General features: G+C 40.4%; 1 protein-coding gene across 4 annotated transcripts in view; it reads left to right on the plus strand.

Annotated features, from left to right (window-relative positions):
* cpne5a (copine Va) overlaps positions 1 to 21,527 on the plus strand; it is a gene marked incomplete at its 5' end in the record, with an annotated part of 67,614 nt that overhangs the window by 24,433 nt on the left and 21,654 nt on the right. For all 4 annotated transcript variants that reach the window (XM_083919472.1, XM_083919469.1, XM_083919470.1 and 1 more), the window contains 7 exons: positions 10,649 to 10,712; positions 14,360 to 14,463; positions 15,420 to 15,524; positions 18,042 to 18,083; positions 18,308 to 18,383; positions 20,627 to 20,680; positions 21,271 to 21,332. In XM_083919472.1, the coding sequence (XP_083775598.1) occupies positions 10,649 to 10,712; positions 14,360 to 14,463; positions 15,420 to 15,524; positions 18,042 to 18,083; positions 18,308 to 18,383; positions 20,627 to 20,680; positions 21,271 to 21,332 (507 nt within the window). The remainder of the gene's footprint in view (positions 1 to 10,648; positions 10,713 to 14,359; positions 14,464 to 15,419; positions 15,525 to 18,041; positions 18,084 to 18,307; positions 18,384 to 20,626; positions 20,681 to 21,270; positions 21,333 to 21,527) is intronic.

Raw genomic sequence — 21,527 nt, forward strand, 5'->3', positions numbered from 1 at the left:
AACTATATTTCTCATTTTGCAGGGAATCCAAGTAATCCAAGCGGCGTAACGTTCAAAATATATATGCCAGTGCAAATGAGTTGTATGTGAATATAAGTTAAAGGGACTCGGTTGAACATCATGTTGACTTCCTTTCACTCCCTGATTTGACTCAATATTAACCATAACCACTTTTGACTCAACCCAAAACCCAACTCAGCCATGATTTTAACAAATCTAGAAGAGTTGAACCTTGGGGTGCATGTGCAAAAAATATTCATTGTGTGGTGGGATTCCTTGTGATATGGGTAAGGCACTTAAACATAACCTTCTACTCATGCTTGGCTCAATAACTTACCTCAATCATTTCTGAATTTGTCTTAGCTGTGCACACAGGGGCAAACATAATGTTCTGCCATCTGCTTAAGAGAAAACATTTCCTCAGACTTATCCTGGGGAAAAGGGTTAACAGGTCAAATGAGATTTATGGCTTTTCCCTCATGCCTTTATTAAGACAGAAACTTGTGCCAGTGGAAGAAATGTGAGCTATGGACTGATACAGTGCGGCTATCTGTTTTTAATATGGTTTTAATGAGAAGCATGTATCATAGTTATTGGTAGCTGAGGAAATGCAAAGCTAAATGACTGACTGATGCAGGTGAGTGTTGTCTTTTACACAAAAACATGTTAGCTGCTCTCATGGCTGTGATTATGTGTATAGCCTGTGGGAGGTAATCATACTGTGGTTGTACTGTATAGGTAACATGATAATAGAGTTCATTAAATGGCAGTAACCTTTTCTGTTGGTATGGTAAATTATACTGCACACTAGGGCATATGAATGCAGCACAACATTAGCATGTTAAACCCATTAGTCTACCATAACTGTGCCCTCCTGCTGTACTAGAAGCAGGAAATGAGCCATATGCAAAATTACAGTGGCTGTCATGGGTGTGGGGGCTTCACCCATGGGATCCGAGGGATGAAAAGAATTCGTAGAGATATAGAAAATGAAAAAATGTGAATACTGAATTTAATAGATTGAGGAGCCGGAGCTCTAATCAAAGGCTTATTTGAATCGTATCCCACCTGTGGGAACCAAACCAAACCAAGAATAATCTTGTCACATATTTACACAAATGGAAGATACAGTATGCACCTTGTGCACTTTAGCTCACGTGAGAGGTCAGCTACTGTCTCGTTGCAATTATGAAGAAAGATATAAGAGCTCCATCCATACAGGTTTGATGTAATATTGATTTTATGCCATATGTTCTGTTATTAGTGTGAGTGTATGTGGCTGTTCCTTTGCGCTAAACTGTTGAAATGTGTCTTTCTAGTTCCACAGCGCCTGAACCAAATGGTACGTTAAATGCAAAACTTCAAAGTCAAAGGCCAAGCAGAAATTAGATTAAAATGAGCCTAGGGGGAAACTAAAAAAAATGTAACAATGAAAGATGAAAGTGCAGTTAAACTGATACTTTTTCTCTAGAATTTTTACTTTTTTTTGGATCAAGACGTAATTTGATTAATGCATGCTAGATTTGATTAAAGTCACTATTTGATGAAAATCACATCTTCGCTGTTTTCCCTTGTGTGGGAAGTAACAGCTTAATATGTGGCCAATTTGTCACAGGCAGCACTAATGTCTGACCTCCTTCATGAGGCTAATAACGACCAGTTTTATAGCTTTATTAAATGCTGAAACCACTAAGATCCATAAAGTAGCAAAAGTCACAAGAGTAAAGTTAAAAAAAAGAAAACATCTCACATTGTTATTGCAAACCGGAGCTCCAGATCTGTCACCTTCAGCTGCTGTCGAGGCCTCATGGAGCATGAAGTCAGAACAATCAACTCTGACTTTTCAAGATTAATCTTTGATTGACACGTTGGCGGGTGCACGTTAAATATTAACCGCTCACACCATTACAGATGATGAATGATGATGTTCTTTAAAATGAAGCTTGGTTCTCCTTTCATCAGATCGACCATAGTCTAATTGACTTTTTACCAAAATATATTAAAATATAGGACATAAAAAACTGCTGTCAGCTCGGCTCTGAATCATGAGAATACATAAAATCAATTTTGTTATTATAGTACCGAGTTTAATTATTTTATGATTCTCCCTCAAGCTCTCATCCTTCGTGATCTCACCGAGGTATTGAATACTGCAACAGCGGAACAATGTAATGCAATCTAACACAACAGCTCTGCAATAAATACTACATCTGTGCAACCTATAATGTTTTATATTTGTTGACAACTGTGTTGTCAACACTGTGGTTATTGTTGTCTGGTGTTGTGGTAGACTGTATTTTACAAGTGTAGGGAGAACTTACATTATAATACATACAGTAGTACAGTAAAACTACGCTGTACGGTTTCTGCTGCTCGGGGTCCACCAGTGCATAAAGAAAAAATATGATTTTTATTGTAGTCCGAAAATCAGATTTCACTCATCCTCATCGAAATCCTTACTTTGCCTTCTGTACTGTCATGAAAAAGTGGAGCAATATCATCACTGACGAAAATTCTTCCAATGTTAGAGGAAACATTTAACTAAAACCATATCGACAGCCATCTTCATCAACAAAGCTTTGAGCGCATGTTTTACCACACCCTCCAGCTGCCTCTTCTTTTAGCAGAGAGGTGGTTCTTTTAGCTCACATTTAAGGCCATTTGACTCTGTGTGAGCTCTACATGAAGAATCATTCAGATGTTTGTACAGGTAAACCTTTAACCCAATGTTAGCTTTAACCTTAGCTTAAGGACCTTTATAGTACTGAGATGAAATGCAAATTCTAAGATGCATCTTTTCATCTTTGCATCAACACCACACAACAATCAGAATTAATAATCAAATGATATATATATAAAATATATATGTGTGTAAAAAGTTGTATTACTTAACAGTTTAAGTTTATTCAGAGATTACCAGGGCAGAGGGCATCACTTGTCTAATCTCAACTTCAGAGACTCACAGTGCTTTTAAAGTTGATGGTTAATGTAGTTGGCTGACTCTGGGCTGCACAGCGGCAGTCCCTCTGAGATTGAAAAAAGAAAAAAATGGTTTAAATAATGAGTAGGAGTGAAAGAAGTTCATTTTTTCGGTGAAACTACAAAATCCTTAGTATAAGTGTATGTATGGAGAAAGTTTTTGTTGCATGTTTAGCCCCGTGTTTTCCTGTATTACATAACTGGGAGGTGAAGTGTTTTAGACTTCTTACGGTAATCAGCATCCTCCGCCTCGGGACATGACACACAATTAGAGCATTCTGCTGCCTCGCTAAATGCCAATTTGGGCTCCAGGACTGTACACTAACAAGGGTCCCTCTCTAATAATGTCTAATCCTGCTTGGGTGAGGAAAACCCCAACTGTGCTGATTCTACAAAAACCTTTTTTGTCAGATGAAACAAGGATTTATTTGGAATCATTCTTGTCACATAAGAGGCAAGGAAGCTTCCCTTCAGCAGGACAGCTATTGCAGCAAACTGTTTTTTTACAGTGCTTTCTAACTCTGAGATTCAGTTGAACTGTTTTTCGTATGATTCTTCAAGGACTATGGCATCACACAAAATCTAAAAAACCTCCCCTATTATTGCCATGAAACGAAACGGTTCATTTAGTGTTGTTAAAGGTCTTGGTTTAAAAAGCTATCTGGATAACAAAGCAATAGACTTTTCATTTTCACACTAATAATGGAGACCTCAGGTCCAAGAGCCGGCAAGGGCAACAGAGGTGTTTACTTTGCGGGTAAGCAAAGCAGACAGTGTTAATTTCTCATTGCCACAGGCTCTCGTCTGATGGAAAGGTGAGAAAGCACCCTGAGAGCTTTGGAATGAGCTCTCCGTCGCCCCAGTTTGACACTCCCATGCAGTTAATCTATTCAGCAGCAGAAAGCAAAGTGTCGGCAAGCAGATTGGAATCTACAGCCGGCAGTGACCGCCACAGAGGAGGTCAGAGCGACCCGGTGTAACATGTTATGAATTCCGTTATTCACAGGCGAGGGGGCCAAAGGTGGCATTGCCTTGTGACACAGCGGGGATATGGGAGACGAGAATCAGCTGTGATTTAATGTCAAGCACCCAGAGTGGGGTAAAATGTGACTGAGATCATATGTGAAATAACGTATTAACAACGAGAACTGGGCCGCTCTTTTGGCCTCTGATAGAGAGAGAGATGTTCTGTTCTCTCGCCGGGGGGTCGGGCTGCACAATAGAGAGGTGAAGTCAGTCCCCTTCTGGTGGACCACCATGGGACCTTATTTTGGAAAAAATATGTATTGTAGTGAACAGGGAGAGACAAACTAGTGGGGTCCACTGGAAGGAGTAAATCGTTTATTTATCATCAGCGCAATATACGGTAAACTGATATTAAAGTATTAGTAAATGTAAGTGGCGTTCTTTTTTTTAATTGGGGTCTTTTGTGTTGAGTTCAATGTTCAGTTCAATGTTAAATTTGTTCAATAAAATAGATTTTACCAGTATAACGAAAAACAGCAGAAATATTATTGCGATATTCAACATTATTGCGTATTTTCCCGGGATCATGCAGCCCTACCAGAGGGAAATCAAAATAGACTTGTTGTGTCATTTGTTGTCTCACTGTCATGCCTTTTGAGTAGTTTTTTGTTTTTAGCCCGAGAGAGAAAGTTTATTTCTGATTGACAACCGCTCCTAATCCTCTCTTTCTCTGTCAAACAAACGATTGTTGGCTTGCAGGTGGCTGATGAATGCCTCATTTGTTTAGAATCACAATAAATCAAACATTGTTTGTTTGATTAAAGCCTGGGCCATGATTTACATAATCAAAACGTCAACAACAGCCTCATTACATCAATACTACAATGAATAGCATTTGAAATGTAATCGCATTTTATATTAGGTGTCATAATAACGTACAAGCGAACAGAATACCCATAAATAACAGGATTATTCTCATTCATTGAGGTTGTAATAATGGTCATCGTTCATCAGTGAGAGACCTGAGGTATCCAGCGAATAACAACAAAGGGCATGTTGGTGACAATGTGGTTGCCTTGCACCTTGTTACTTCTGGTAAAAAATGCATTCTTTACTCTTGGTTGTTTTGTATCCATCTGACATTTTCTGCACCATCTTTTTTTGCCCTATGTACTTGCTTTGTGCTCATTCTTACAAAGCTTCAAAGAGTTTAGCACGGGTTGCCTGTAGCTACCTGCTTTAAACACAAACATCTAGCAGCACCAGTAGAAAGCAGCTCTCCTTTTCCTCTATGAGAATGAATTTTGAATTAGCCGTTGCACTTTTCCTCCTCTTTCTTTAATCCTGGTGAGGTGAGGGATTAAGGATGCTTATCAGTGTATGAAGATCAAGGGGATTAGGGGGTATAATCCCATTTGAACCCACATACCGTTTTTGCAACCTTGTCTAATTCTGTTCAACTATGATCTGCCCACTGCCCCAAAAGTTTACAGTGGCACAAAGCCAGATTATCTGCCTGCCCTCCATCTTTGTTGGTCTTTGACTCAAACCAGTTAGATTTGTTCATTTACTCTTATCCTCTTGTCAACCAGAGGGATTCATTGGATTCACTCACCATGGCAATCTTGTGGAAATCATTCTTTCGTGCAGTGAAAATGATCCTATTTCTTGTCCTGTTGCATTCCACCTTTCCATATAATAGGTTTTAATTTGCTTATCCCCAGGTGTGAAATTACAAAGTGACAATCTTCTTAGCTTGGTAACACGGCATTCATTTTGTCTGCTAGGAAAATATGTGGACCCACCCTGCAACAGCTGCAGTGTGAAAAATTTTTTTTTTTCTTCTTCTTGAGCTCTCTGTCATATTGAGAGCCCCCCCACCCTCTACTCTCATATGCATGACACGTTGCAGCGTTGTTAAATATCAAGACCATTCCTCATCCTAACGACCAAATGTGAACGGCATCAACAATTGCTTCCTTCCCCTTCTTCGGACTTTAATCTCACCAATCTCCATCCACCCCACCTCCGCACTGATATGTAATGGAGAATATAGGCATTGTGAATCACCAAATCACGACAGCAACTGCCTCTAGATGGGAAATTATAGAGGCCATAGATAGAGCCTGAATATCCATAATACAATATGTCGTGGGCACTGATCTTTGATGCCTGTTTTTTAGAGGAATACATGACACAAATGTGTTTTTCCTTTGGAAAAGAGATATTCTCATTGCTATTCTGCAGCAGTATCAAAAACTTTGGCCAAGTAATTGTAGTGAAGCTCAAATATGCTCCTTGATCTCTTTCCATTCAGTTGATCAAACATGGGATCTGTCAAAACAGCTGTTGCTGACTCTCTGTTTCAGTGTGAGCTGAGAGCACGATGGCACTTCTTCCTTTCATTTCTTTTTGTATAAAGGAAGTCAATCTGCTACAAGTCCGCCTTTTAATCTCTGTCTCTACTTGTTTGTTTTAATCATGAAGTTTTATTTGATCCTCTGGGTTACTGTTGAATAAGAGGGAGAGCAGAGACGGCAGCCTCACTGACATGATGCCAATGTGACTGTAAATATTAGGCCCAGTGGGATTCTCAAAAAGCGCCCATACACATCACAGATGGTGACCGGGTTGGTCAGGACCAAATAGCACGCTGTGTTAAGTGCCAAGGGGTCCCTGTAAGTGACTGTGTTAATTATGGAGAATAGTGAATGGTGTTTAGTGTCGTAGCTACTTAGCATGTGGTTAGTGCAGCCACTACTCCTGCATTGCTCAGATGCTGGGAGCCCTAATGTCTTTATTATATTACATTAATCATGCGCTGGAAGCACAGAAGCCATGGGCGATAAAAGGCTGCCATCAGTCTTCTCTGGCCAAGGATGCTTTATCAAAACTTTATTCACCTGTCTGCTCTTCACTATTGCTTCTGCACAATGATCTGTTCTTAACTGTTGCACCTCTTAAATCTAAATTGCATTACATCTTAAAGAAATTAAGTAGTATGATGGCAGAAGTGCTTTCATTTTTATTTTTCATAAAAACTTGAGGTTGTTAAGGTCATTCAGCCTGAACAACCTCACTCAGGCCTGTGAGGAGGTGAGAGGGTCCTGCAGCCTTAAACTAAAGCAAAATATTTTATTCTATCAAATTATATATGTAATAATAATATCAGCTGCGACACTGGTATTGTTTTCACCTTGTAAGTGTGAGTGTGTGTCTCTGCCCTGCAGGGATATGGATCTGCCCAGTGGATAAACATTTGGAGCATTATTGGCTAAAGGTGGCAATTGAAGAAAATTCAAGGTGTACAGTATAAAACATAGAAAGGGATCCTGCTTTGGGGAATATTCCAGTGTGTCTGACTCCGCAACATCTTTATTACATTGAATTACATTACATTACATTATAAATATATATAAAATAAGTAATAAAGTTGATTAATCAATTGAGCAATAATTAAGCCCCTTAAAATGTATTTAAAAAGTCTTAAACCCTTTTTTATGAGCCATTACACTGTGTTGCTTCAATATGTATACAGTATTTGTTATTAAACTAAGATGTTAAACTTAAGTTTGCATTCATTTAATCGTCGCATGAGTGTGTGATGGGATTCTGTGTAGTTTATTCATGGACTTGTGTTGGATTTGACGTCGTCTAAAAAAGGACATCTGTTAGCCGACTCGCTCACTGACCCACTGACTGACAGCTGCTTAATATTAATAAAGTTACACTAAGGTCCCTTTACACCAGGGTGTTAAGCTACCTTTGCCATCTTACAATCAATATACAGTAAATGTGAGTTAAAGTGTGTCACTGATGTAACCGGTTAGAAGTGGCGATAAGGTCTTTAAAAGGGTTTTAAAATGTATTATATTTTTAACCTCAGGATTCCTGCATTCACCCTGCATTAGAAAAAAGCTTAGACTAAAAACCTTAGCAATGCATTAAAAAAAAATATCTGAACTTAAAAGTGTTTGGGGAGTGTTTCTGCAGATGAGGTCAAGAGCTGCCCTCTTAAACTTTCCGCTCTCCTCTGACCTGCCGCATCGCTCGTTAAGTGGAACTAACATGGATGGATAACTCAACGGGCCTACCAGGCACAGAGCCCTTGAACTATCTGTGCATCCTAAATAACTCTGCTGCAACAGTCACACTTCCCTATGCTTCGTTACATAGTGACACAGCAGCACATTATTTGGCTTGGTTGGTTGTGATGATACAACTTTTCCAATCCCAACAGCCTCCAGAACAGAAGACACTCTAACGCACAGCCCTATGTGACAACATTTAAGCAAAATACAGAAAAGAGAAAAATTCACTAATTTATATTTTATATTTTGCGTTTTACTGTCATCAACACTGGTGCTCCCTTATGCTGTTTTATTGTTGTAATTTAAACAGTTTGATGTTTGAGCAGCAGCAGAATCAGTGGAGACAAATATGGCACACATTTATGTGACCAACTGATTAAAGCCTGTCAGTTCCTCTCAGCGGTCAGACTGTGGGCCTTGTTCACTTGTAGATAGTACAGCAAGGAGCACATTTCACATAATTTCATCATCAAAGCGCTTTCCCCCTGACGAACCATCAGCGAATGAGCTCTGAGTGAATGAGGCCTCTTGATGCAGGGCACTTCATATCGCCAGCAGTCACATTTCGGTTCTGGGCAGGAAAACAGAACTTTTTTTGTGCGACAGATAAATGACAGGAACTGTATTTATCCACTCAGTGCTTGTGTGCTCTTCAAGTTAACTAATAAATGCCACACTCAATAATGCATGTGCCTAATTTAAAAGACCATTGCCCTTTCGGTACCTGCTCTCATCTCAGCAGCGGAGATTAGAGCAGGGGGTGCGTTTGACAGTGTCTGGATATTTTACCAATCTCTGGATCTCATTCCCCAGTTTGAAAGGAGTATCGGTCCTTATCGTGACCAGTGGGAGATAACTTGACCTGTGGAGTGTGCAGGGTTTACTGGAGCTTTGAGGCTTGATCTAACTACATGGTGGAGACTTGGAAACATCAATAATTCAAGGACAGTTAATTCACCTTGAGGTTGGTCTCCATGGAGTTCATGATAAAGCCTGAAGAATAAAGTGTGCCTGACATCTCAGAGCGTGATGGCTTCATTTTACATGTTGCCTCATTAAAGGCTGAAACTATGAAAGAGCTCTTGCACACACTGACTGGTTGGTGTGCAGCATTTCATGTCGAATGCTATTGGTCAGTGGATTTTTATGAAGGTATTGATCAAAGTTGATACAACAGGGCCTACTGTTGCTTTTATGAAGCCTTAAACTGTATGTATTATGCACCTGGGAACCCTAAGAGGGGCCAGTAAAGGTTAATGGAAACACCCTGTAGCTCTTGAAACACTACAAACACTATCAAGCAGATAAGCAAAAGGAAACCACACTATATCTCTTAATAGGTCCTCTGGCACACTGAGTACTGTATGTTCATCCATAATTTGTTCTTTAGATGGTTTTTGTAAATAATGCAGGCTTCTGCTGCTATAGTAAAAGACCACCTCCCATTTAGCAGTATGGAATCTAGTATTACTGCCCGTCAGATCAACTGTCACAGCTTGATGAGGGCCCGCAGGAAGTCTGACCTTCTAATGATTGCTCTCCAGCCAAGGCCACAGCAGGAGGTCTGTGTAATTTCCTCCTTTATCCGCAAAGATGACAGGAGCGTCGGCAGCCGGAGTGCTCCCGTGTGATGGGGAAAGTAGGTAGGCTGTCTTGCTTCACGTTGGGGGGAATGGGCTCTTCCTTCTTTGCACAGCTTCAGCGGATGCAGAGGGTTGAAGCGATTGGATATCAAAAAATCTCATTTTATTCTGCTTCAAAAAATACAGCAAAAGCACATTTAGAACATACTATGGAGGAACCACTCTATGGAGGAACCTCTCTATTTCTGTTATTGGGTTGGCAAGCTATTGAAGAGGTAAAGCATAGAAACACAGACACGCTGTGAACCTCTCTTGTGCTACAGATGTCTTGATCATCTGCTGGAGAGGGAATCCGCAGTAAACAACTGCAGACCTGCTGAGCTTTAAAGTCTCAGTGTAATGCCGGAAAACAGGGATCAGAGGAGGTTTTTGTCTCAGCAGTTTTGCTCCCACTGCACTAAAAAACTCAAGAGCTTGTATTCATAACTTGTTTTTGGATTCAGTTGTGGTGAAAGTAAATAATATGCTTATTAGAGCTGTCAAGCTGTCACCCTTATGTCACAAGAATACCATTAAAGCTGTCATTTTATGTAAAAATACACCTGTATTATTAGCCTGAAGGGAAAAATGTTACTGCAGAAAACTGAATATAAATGCTAATCTTTGTAATGATCATTATTTAAGTGTACTCTCTGCTGGAAAAAGCATACAGGAGGTTATAAATCCAAACTGTAGAGTAAAAGAAAGTTCAGCCCACTTTCAAAATAACTGGCTCACCAATATCACTTAATGCCACAGCTAAAATAACTCCGCTACACTCTTCATTACCACCAATGAATGATAAATTCAGATTACATGTGTGCAGTTTACAGCATTGGATGAGTTGTGGGTATTGCAAAATTCAACACAGTGTTTCTGTGTTGTCATTTTCGCTACGAACAAAATGATCAAGTAGATCTCTAACATGCTGCGAAAGATTTATGTTTCTTATGAAAGAGTGAATGATTTCTATTTGGGTTTCTTTTACAGTGGCATACCTGGGAAGAAATGTGGCACCATTATCTTGTCTGCTGAGGAGCTGGGAAACTGCAGAGTAAGTCTAAAAGACTTTTTACCCTGTATATTTTGTACTTTTCTTACAATGTTTGTTTAATAATAAATGTTTTGCAGTGTTCACTGATCATTTGAAATGGGCCTTTAACAACAGTACATTAGTGTTTAGTTAAACACGTTGACTGTGGCTGATTATGGCATGTCACTGTGAAATGTTGTGTAAGTCACATAATGCATATATATATATAGCAATGTTCACAAACCTGCTGAAGTGAAGTGGCTCGTTTAATAACCTTGGCTTCAGTGAGATATATTGTGTCATAACTGCCCCATTAAACCAGCAGGATACGCCATGTCTCTTTGCAATTGCGTTTGTCATTTGGAAATTGTGTACATAGTGAATCTGCTATGAGTTTGAATGGCTGTTTAATGAGCTAGGTTTCATTTGCAATCGCTTAAACACTTTCCCTCCGATGTGTGGTGTGTGAATCCATGAATCTATGTTAATAACCTGTGTCCACTAATGCCCATTGGCTTTCTCTCTGCACTGCTAAATGAAGATAGTAAATAATCACATTAAACTGCTGCCAGTGCAGAAAAGTAGCAAGGCTTAGTGGCCAGAACAACTGGCCTCCCTCTGAGGCTATAAAGCAAGCCATTGAGCTGCAACTACTTTCTGAATGTTTTATGATATCCAAATCCATGTAAGGATGTAACGGTTCAAAGCTTTGTAGCTTCCAGTCATACAAGTTGTGTAAAAAGCACCTGGTTTCATGTTAGCTGTGCCTGAATTTTGAGGAAGTTTTACTAATAGCATCACTTATTTCCTGACAAATAACATTGTCAGATCAGAGTGAGACAGATAGTGATAGCCATTCTGACAACACTGCTGTGATAACCATTATAGATTTGGTTCTTGCTGGATTGAAGCAAGCGCAGTCATTGAAGGGCTGCTGTGAGTCATCAGGTGCAGTTGATCTGCAGTGATAGAAGTAAGCATAATCACTGCAAAGCACCACTTCAAGAATCGGTTTTGTAATATAAATGCAAATGATCATTACTGGTACAAGTAGCTGTTTCCTTTCTCCCAGACTCAATTAGAGAGATACAGACCTGACATGTCACTCCAGACCTGCCATGTTTGCACAGAGTTTGACCCTGAAGGGAAAATGTTTGAGTAACGAACAGGGCACTGAGAAAAAATGCACATTATAGTTGAATAATCGGAAGACCCGGCTGTCAGTATAAGTCCCACACCTGTGAATCATATCAGTTTGAAATTTCTACCATCCATCTGGATGGTGTTTATTTTATAATCCATCTGTGACCAATAAATGGAGACAGCTGAGTTGCTGCCTCGCCTGAGGTAAACACTGCAACTTTTGTTTGGGGGAAACGGAAACCAGCAGAGTGGGAATGGACTGTGTAAGTTCTGCAGGGACTGTTAACTGAGAGGCGGGTTGGCTCTCACCTTTGTGGTGGATATGCCAGGTGTCATTAGACAGAGCAACAGCCTCTGCTTGGATCATCAAAGGATTTCTCTTGGCTTTCATTAACTCTGGCATATATGACATGCTGAGCAGCGGCTGGCTCTCTCTCAGATCATCCTCACAGTCCAGCAGCAGCTCTGGCTGATTTAAATCTACGCCACAAAACCACTTAACACATGACAGAAGTTATTTTATAGCTGCCTGTTCAAATATAGTTTAGTTTATAAGAAGATATACATTGTTCTTCCCTGTCTTTCTATTGAGTGTCTGTACAATATATACTCACTAGCTCGTAACCATTTAAACCCAGCTACCATTGATGTTTTAGATTTTATGACGTATTTCCCAATTCTTCAGTTTATCACTGTAGTTTTTTGTTTAATTTTTTGTGCACATGTAAAACTGCTCTTTACATTGAAAGAAATCCTTCAGTTGAGGCTGATGGTTATAAAACAGACAACTCCTCTGGCTCATGATTCATTTGGTGAGTAACTACAGTGTACTATCCCAAAGAGGTCAAAAACGTATGTAAAGCCATTTTAGGTACTGTCTGCATTGCATCGTATTCCTTCGAAAGAGCAGTCCCACTTTTTGAAAGTGACAGCGTGCGTTGTTCTGCCACTTACCACATGCAGTGATTTCTTGATGGAGCAGAGAAATAGAAAGAAGTATGCAGGCTGCACTCAGTATTCCCCTGCTGCTCTTAAACCTCACTGACTGAAATGAATGTTCTGCTTTTTCCCCTCTGCTTAATGAGAGAACACTTTAAGGCACCAAATTGGGTATGTGTTATCTGTGCCTAATGAAGGCTTAAGGTACCTTGTTGCTATCATAATGTAATTGTAGAGATTGTGTCAGAGTTAAGCAGCACAATTATATGATGCCTCTATTTTTAAGGGCTTGGATAACTGACCTAAGCAAACTTTAAATCTACAAAACAAGCCATAATGGGAATATAGCAAATTTGATGTTCTTGTGTAAAGCCACTACACGTATGAGCCTGTGCACACCTCAGGTACAAACAACACAGTGGTTGGCTCTAAAGCTTGCCTGATGCTATACAGCTACACAAATTTGGAAATAAAAATGCTTTCTAATTATATTGTAGAATTGGTGGACAAAGATAATAACTGAAAATAAAATAGATGTACACAGGTGTTTTAATCGGCGATAATCGATAATCAAGTTAGGGAAATTTTCAAGTGAATAATCTGAGAGACATTTCACTAAGTATCTATGTGGTGGCATCCATCTTTTCTCTCAGCGGGTGCACTCAGCCTCTCAGGTCAGAGGCAGAGTGCACCATACCGATGTGGGTCAAAGCAATCGATGGAGGCCTGGCCTGGGCACCATGCTGATTCAGATCTAATAGCTGCACTTCAAAACCTAAGCTGGGGAGTCCTGCGGGGTAAAAACAGCTCTTCTTTCTGCCAGATGAAGGCTCCGAATGTCTCTTGGCATCACATCAAGCTTTAAAATATGATGATCACACACTTGACTTGCATGCGCAGTATGTTGTGGGGCTAAAAAGTTTTTTAAAAGTCTCACGGCATTGAGATAAAGGCTGTCAGTTATGAAGAACACTTTGCATATAGTTTATTCTGATGTGATCTGATATATTTGTCAAGTCTGTCCTCATTATTATAAACTGCAGACTACTACCTTGACCACAGGGAGGCCAAGAGCCAGAGATCTGGAACCAAGAGCATTATGGGGCATGTTCATTGTCCTTGTAATAGCAGCGCACATTGAAATGCTGTCTAAATGAGTATAATTATGGTAATACCAGCCTTTCTAATGTGTCATTAACTACACTCACATCCTTTTGGTACCCCCTCCCCCTTCTTATTAATGGTCTCTCATACTGTTACTATTATTATATGCAGCAACAACAAGGTATTTTCAATGTGATTCCTTTTATCCCATACACTGTACATGCAGGAGTTGCATAATAAAGAAATGCAAATGAATGTTTTTGCAGGTTTTGGAAACGAGCGCCCACTGGCAGGTTTCGCTCTTCTCTTATTAGGATTCAGTAAGCACTTTGCTTTTATTTGGTGCTTCAGTGCTTTTATATCTTGGCACACAGCATGTGTAAACAAACAGGAGGCAAACAGAGGCAGAAGCTCGGATTTACAATGTCCTTTACCTTTTTGTCTTTTGATTTCTCCGCCTCGGTTCTTTCTTTTTTCTGTAGGACTACGCCACCATGCAATTCTGTGCCAACAAACTAGATAAAAAGGACTTCTTTGGAAAATCAGACCCCTTCATGGTCTTCTACAGAAGCAACGAGGATGGCACGTGAGTTTGTCTCTTGCGTCTGCTTCCCAGTGGGTGTTTCATTTCAGCCTCATCAAAGACAGGTAGGATGGTGCAGAGATCAAAGAGGAAGTGAACCAAGGTCGAGAGAATTAAGATTGAAGTGCCTTGAACTCAGCAGCATAGAGATAAATTCATGCTGACATGAGCTATGTTCACTCATTCACTCACTCAGTATTCCCTATATAGTGTTTACTAAATAGGGCGCTATATAGGCAATGACCAAACGAGATTTGGGACCCTACACTGGAATTTTCGAACAAATCGTTGCGTCAGTAGATGCACCGGATTTATGTTTGAGCGCCCAGCATCATGTCAACAAACTGTAACAAACTGAGCTGTAAACCTGCACTCATGAGGACGGTAAAAGGTTGTATTTTTGTTGCATGATGTTGATGTTAATTTCAATGTTAAATTCCAAATAGATTGTTGAAATTTCGATAGTGTGAAAGTATGGTTTTGTTAACAATGCTTGAGTGTCCCAATGAATTCATTTAATGAGCGAGTAACAATGGTAAGCTCACAAAGAACTTGTCAGCGTGTGAGTAACGGTTGTTCTTGCCTGCCATTAGCTCTCAAGTACGTGGCTTACGTTAGCACCTCTTCTTCATCTTCTTCTCCTCCGGAAAAACACGACCGCATTGCATTGTGGTATACGGGAGTACATTATAGTGTACATTGTACGTACACTCAAATAACTTATGCATTGTGGGTATTTTATAGTGGACTATATTGTGAATGAAATTAACTACAGAGAATTCAAACACCACTACAAAATGGCGTACACACTATATATAGTGCACTAGTGATAGGGAATGATTTCGATCACAGCTATGGTCTCCAAGCAAAGCATAGTGAGGGCCATTTTATCACTGGGGTTTTTTGTCTCAGAGATGTGTCTTCTAGGATTTAAATCCCCTGTTGATCTGCTCCTCCAGGTTCACCATCTGTCACAAGACTGAAGTGGTGAAGAACACGCTGAACCCCGTGTGGCAGCCCTTCTCCATCCCTGTCAGAGCGCTCTGCAACGGAGACTATGACAGGTAAGATGAATGATGAATAAAGTATTCTGCGCACTCACACCTACTCAGATGGAGCGTGATGTTCCAGTGGAAATCAAAGCCTCGCAGAATTTCAGTATGCTGTCCACTTATTTCAAAATGGTTTGGGTGCATCACATTTTTCTACCATTGATTCTTCTACCATCTTTTTATCTGCTGCTGTTATAGAGAATTATTGCAGGCCTGCGTCTGACTACATTCTTCCTTGCCTGGCTGTGCATTGATTTGCCCACAGCCGGCATTTCAGAGCATTTTAAGTTTCTTATTGGCTGCTCCAGTGCCGTCTCCTGTCATATCTGAATCTCTTCAGAGCGAAGGGCCCCCGCGGGACACCTGAGGAGCAGGAAGAGCTTTGGCAGGGAAATCAAAAATAAGAGGACGGAGGAAGAAAGTCGGAGGGAGAGTGGCTGCGCTCGTCATTCCTAAGATGTTGACAGGTGGCTGGAACAAGAGAGGAGTGTTGGCGTGTGCGTGTGCGTGTGCGTGTGCGTGTGCGTGTGCGTGTGCCTGTGTGTGTGTGTGTGTGTGTGTGTGTCAAAGGACGTGTCAAACCTCGCTCTCTCCGCCACGCTGGGTGTCAAATGACGTTCTTCATTTCGATCCCATCTCTGCTCACCTGTCTGAAGAAACTAATTGGGTGGGACAGATAGAGTGGAGGCATAAAAAGAAGCCCGGTTTCCTTTGAGAATTTTGAATGAAAGATAAATCTACTGTATGACAAATTAGGGTGTCCCTGATGTTTTCTGTGAAATATTGATATTGATTTTTTTTACTTGCTCTATTTCTAAGATCTACACAGCAGGGCCACTGCTATTTTCATTATTCTCTACTTCTCCACAAATCACATTTTAGATTATATTTCAAATATAAGGGTTTTGAGAGGACTTCGGAGTGTTCCTCAGGCTCCTGCTACATTTTAAGTACCACTCAGTTTTAAGCTTAATTTCTGTGCACAGCAAGTGGGATACTTTTTTTGTGTCAACAACTTAAAAGTGGCATTGAAACTGAAAAAGGCACCAAAACCTACAACACTCCAGAGCTACAACACGCTAAACCATCGATCGCAAGTCCTTGGCCTTGACCTACCTAAATTAGTTCAAATGGCATAACCTATGATTAAGATAATAGCAGCCGAAAAATTAATCTTGGGGGGGGGGGGGGGGGGGGATGTAATCTTTGATTTTAAAGATTTTTACCGTATAGTGTTACTGTTTTTTCAAGTGCCAAGGCATGCTTCATAAAATTAGGATCAACTTTCGGAAAGAACACGTCTGCTCTAGCATACAACAATACAGGAGGCCAAGGTATCAGCCTCTGCCGAACAGGCATGTTTTGAATGGGCACTACAGTTAGTGATATTACACTACAGGAAAACATAATAATAATAATAATAATAATAATATTTTTTAGATTGTTCTACCACAAAAAAACTGGATAAAGGACAGACTACACATAGACACAAGAGGGAAATCTCAAGGACACCATTCAGACAGAGTTAAAAGAGACAAGGTGAGGCTGAGTCTCCTGGAAGACAGAGATCCAGATCCAAGATGTCTGGAAGGCGCTAAAGGGAGAGAGCAGAGGTTCCAGGATGGCCGATTATATAGCTCAGAAAAGCCCCATGTTTTGCTCCTCATATTTTCTCCATGCCCATCTTTAACTTGTAAATCTAAGGAAGGAATGATCGTGTTTACATTCCCTTCCCAAGTCACGTCTTTCGGCCTCACATGAATCTGTCAAATCTCTTCTGGCTTTACTAGGGATCAGAAAGTGAAATCTCCCCATTTCCATTCAAACACGCAGTGGGTGCAGGAACCGAAATATGACTGATCCAGGAACTAATTCTCTCTGTGAATCTTGTCATAGTGCTGCTCTGATCATTAGTTGCAAGAAAATGACATTAGAGAAAATTGATGTTGACTGATGCATCACAGGAGAATCATCTGCCCTGACTGTCAAAACAGTGTACAGAGTACAAGGAACATTTGATTGGTCTCTCACTCTCACACACTCACTGTGTTATATGTTGTTTTAGTATTTAAAAATGACAAAACAGCTTGTTTTGTCCCAGACTCATAGAACAATTCTTGCCTTATCTCTCTCTGCACAACATGGTTTGCACACCTGTATTATAGGAGGGGAAATACATAAAGTGCAGACAGAATGAGTTCAGGTCAGGATAACAGGGCAGTCCCGAGCCCTCCATCACCTTACCTCCTCCTGGACTCAGAGACACATGATTGAAAGCAGCTGATGGGAAGATGGGGGGCACGCCACTGTTCATTGCTTCATCAGAGGAGAAAAAAAGGAGAAATGTTTGTGTCTCTTGCAAACTCTTGATGTAATTCAGCCTTCACTAACAACTATGACGTTTAAATGGTGTGGTGTTTTTTTGCCAAATCGTTTCAGGAACGTTCTCTGTGAAGTTTCCCTTCAAGGACATTTAGGTGTTACATAAATGTGCAAAGACTTTTTCCTCTCTTTTGATGTGTCTTACAGGACAATCAAAGCGGAGGTGTATGACTGGGACAGAGACGGGAGGTAATGGACACACACACACACACACACACACACACACACACACACACACACACACACACACACACACACACACACTGACATTTTCATCACATTCACAATCTTTTTTCATTAGCAATGATTATTAGATTCCATCTGTTGGCTACTTTTCTCCTCTGCCCTTCAGAGTTCTACCTCCTGTATCTGAATGAACAGTGTCTCATGCCGTTTTTCTCTCTTTTCTCCAGCCACGATTTCATCGGTGAATTCACCACCAGCTTTAAAGAGCTGTGTCGAGGCCAGAACCAGTTAAATGTCTACGAGGTGAGCGCTTTATTTAAACAAACTATTATAGTTACACATTTTTATTGTGATGTGTTGGTCTCTGTTTTAAACCCTTTTTAAGATCACAGCATTGTCTCTTGACGTATCCAGAATGGTTGTTTTTTGTTTGCTCTCTTTCGGCTGATATCAATTTCTACATGTAAGATTTTTGTGTGTCCACCCTCATTACTAAAAGGTGCTCTAGTGAAAAAAGAAAAATTCACGGCTATATTAATGTTCTGAATATCGAGTACAGTGCATTTAATGTCTTTCAAGCCAAGTCAAGCACATGAAGCATACAGTACTGCAGCTGGACAAGGCTGGGATAACCTTTTAACAAAGTGTGGATGCTTCTTTGGCAGAAAAACAAACCTAAGCTACATTTCTGGGATAAATGTAAGAAACCAACTTTGATTTAAGACCAAATCAGTGCGCCGTCCTTTGGCTCAGCAAGGTCTTGTTACCAAAAGTGTAATGACTTTAGGAGGCTGTGGCTATTTAAGATTAACAGCTAGCCTCCTCTGTCTCTCCTCACCGTACACATCATTAAGCATCTGAGAGGTTAAGTGGTGCAGCTCACCAAATGAGGAAGGGTGTTTCTGTGGGGAGAATATAAATGGGGACCCAACAGAAGTACGCTGCTGATTAAAGTTTTTTATTTTTTGGATGGTCCTTGGAGGGTTAGATCGGGTATTACTGTTGGGCACTGGGAGGCTCCTATATTGGTCCCTGCTCATTGAAACACTTGCCATGTTACATTAGCCTCTGGATTAGTCATGGAGGTGGCTTAAGGAACGAACGGGGCCACTGAAGAGAGGGGGAGGATTGTGGGTAGATGGGGATAGGTCAGGAGAGACAGAGAAAGAGAGACAGAATTAGTGAGTGGCATGCAGCGTTGCCCTTTCACACTGCTGATATGGTAGAAGAAGGTGCATCCATTACCCTTCACCAAACCTTTCTGTGTTTTAATTAGAAAATGAAACACAGCAGATTCTTCATCCGCTCTTTGTCAGGTCAATGCCCTTGAATCAATTTCAAGATGTCGTCCAAAACGACATGAAGCCCCAAATTCACTGTTGACAAATAAAGAATTTGAATAGGTCACCGACTCTTTGCAGATTTCCATGCACTCATCCTGACATGCATGGGGCCTGCAAACATTAGCTCTGTGAGTTGAGATGACAGCAGGCTAATGCCAACAGAGGTGGGTGTAATTAAGGGTGATGTCTGTGTGACTGAGTGATGGCTGCGGTGCTATGAGGCATCATCCTCTTAAAACACACACTTATAGACTTACTTTTATGGGATGTCGTCTTTTTATTTAATATATTTTTTATTTTATTGTATTTTTAACTTTTCCTGTTAATTTCATTTTATTTCTATTATTCATTTGTCATTTTTTACTGTTCATTAAAAGGGCCCTATCGTTTATCTCACCTTGTTGATGTGTATACATGTATGTGTATTTGTATGTGCTTTTGCCCCCGCTTTGTCTGTCAAAGCACTTTGGAAACTTTTGTTTTAAGGTGCTATATAAATACAGTTATTATTATTATTTTCTTTTCTGGAGGAGTAGCATCAGAAACACCAGAGGCAGAACAAAGGAGAAAAACAGAGACAGTGGGACACTTTATTATTTTTTTTACCTTATTATCCTCCGGGCTTGTGCTTCAAAGTATGTTTGTGTGCAGGCCCATAAAATAAGCAGTAGAGTTTTGGACCATAATGTTACTGTTGGACAAATGTTTATGCCTGCAGGCTCTAAATGTAACATTAAGCACTGCAATCGCTCATAAACAGCTTGCATTGAGTATAACCTTTATATTTGTGTATTTGCCCAAGTCGAACAGTATTATATGCTTGTAAACTTGCACGCTTTGCAATGCAGCCTGTATGCGGTTATCAATCTGTTTATTACAAGTAAATAGTCGGGAGAGATATATTTGTTCCACCATCCACTGGCTTGGTAATGTGCACGTAAAATATACAGCACAATGTACTGTAGGTGCTTATAAAAATCCCCATGAATAATGTGTATCCTGCTGCGAGGCATGATCAATGCTATCTCATGCTCACCTATTGAAGTTATTGGATTCAGTCCCCATGCTCCATTACCCTTACAGACATGGAGTATGAGGACAAAGATGTTTTTATTACTTGCCCAAGGGTGGATAAAAATAATTGTGCCGCAAGTTCACATGATCATTATCCTCTCTTTTCTATCCTGCCCTAATCTTGGCCAGGTGGTGAATGCCAAGAAGAAAATAAAGAAAAAGAGATACATCAACTCTGGCACGGTGAGTTCTGAGATAAGAGCAAACTTCCTTGTGCAGTCACACCCCTGCCCCTCCTTTTTTGCTTTTATATTCAGCAGGAAGTTTCCTCTAAGTGGATTGCAAAAGGGCGGTTCAGCTCTGTTAAATGTTTTTGTTCCATTCCCAGTCTTGGGGCTTATGATCCAGACAGTGAATTTGAGTAGAAAGGAAAACATTCTCGTGACCTGAAACAGGGTGAATAACCAAGTTTGTTTTAATGCATTGAGGGACTCCTGTCTGTGTATCGGTGAAGCGTAGTGATGGATGTTTACAAATGAGCCAGAGCTTCTGTTACTGCCTGAGTACACTGACTGCTCTTGCTGTATGTGGTGACTCTAATTAAAATCTGTGGCTAGTTATCCATCACACTGATTATCCACCGCTGCACAGCCGCGCCGATGATCTCCTGATGGTTATACTAATATGCTGCCCAGGCGTCAAAATCACTCTGTGTGGATAAGTCATTTAGCGGGTGGTTAGCTCAGAGGTCAGTGTTAATGTGTAGATTAGTAGATTTAGCTTTCTTTAATTACAAGCGTGTCATAATCTGTTTGGACCTTTTTTTCCCTCAGGTGTCCTTGTTGTCATTCAATGTGGAGTCAGAGCACACCTTCCTAGATTACATCAAAGGAGGGTGAGTCTAATTTTTTGCCTGTTAATGACGTTACTGTTTATATGCATAAGCAGTGTATTTATAAATTACCTTTGTGCCAGGCTGCTTAGGGTACTCTTTATTATTTAGAGTTTATTTAACCAGGAGAAGCCTCATTGAGATCTCTCATTTCAGACATACAGCCTATAGCAGCTACAGACAATGCAATTTTAAATA

Source organism: Echiichthys vipera (genome assembly GCF_963691815.1).
Source record: "Echiichthys vipera genome assembly, chromosome: 9".
NCBI lineage: Eukaryota > Metazoa > Chordata > Actinopteri > Perciformes > Trachinidae > Echiichthys > Echiichthys vipera.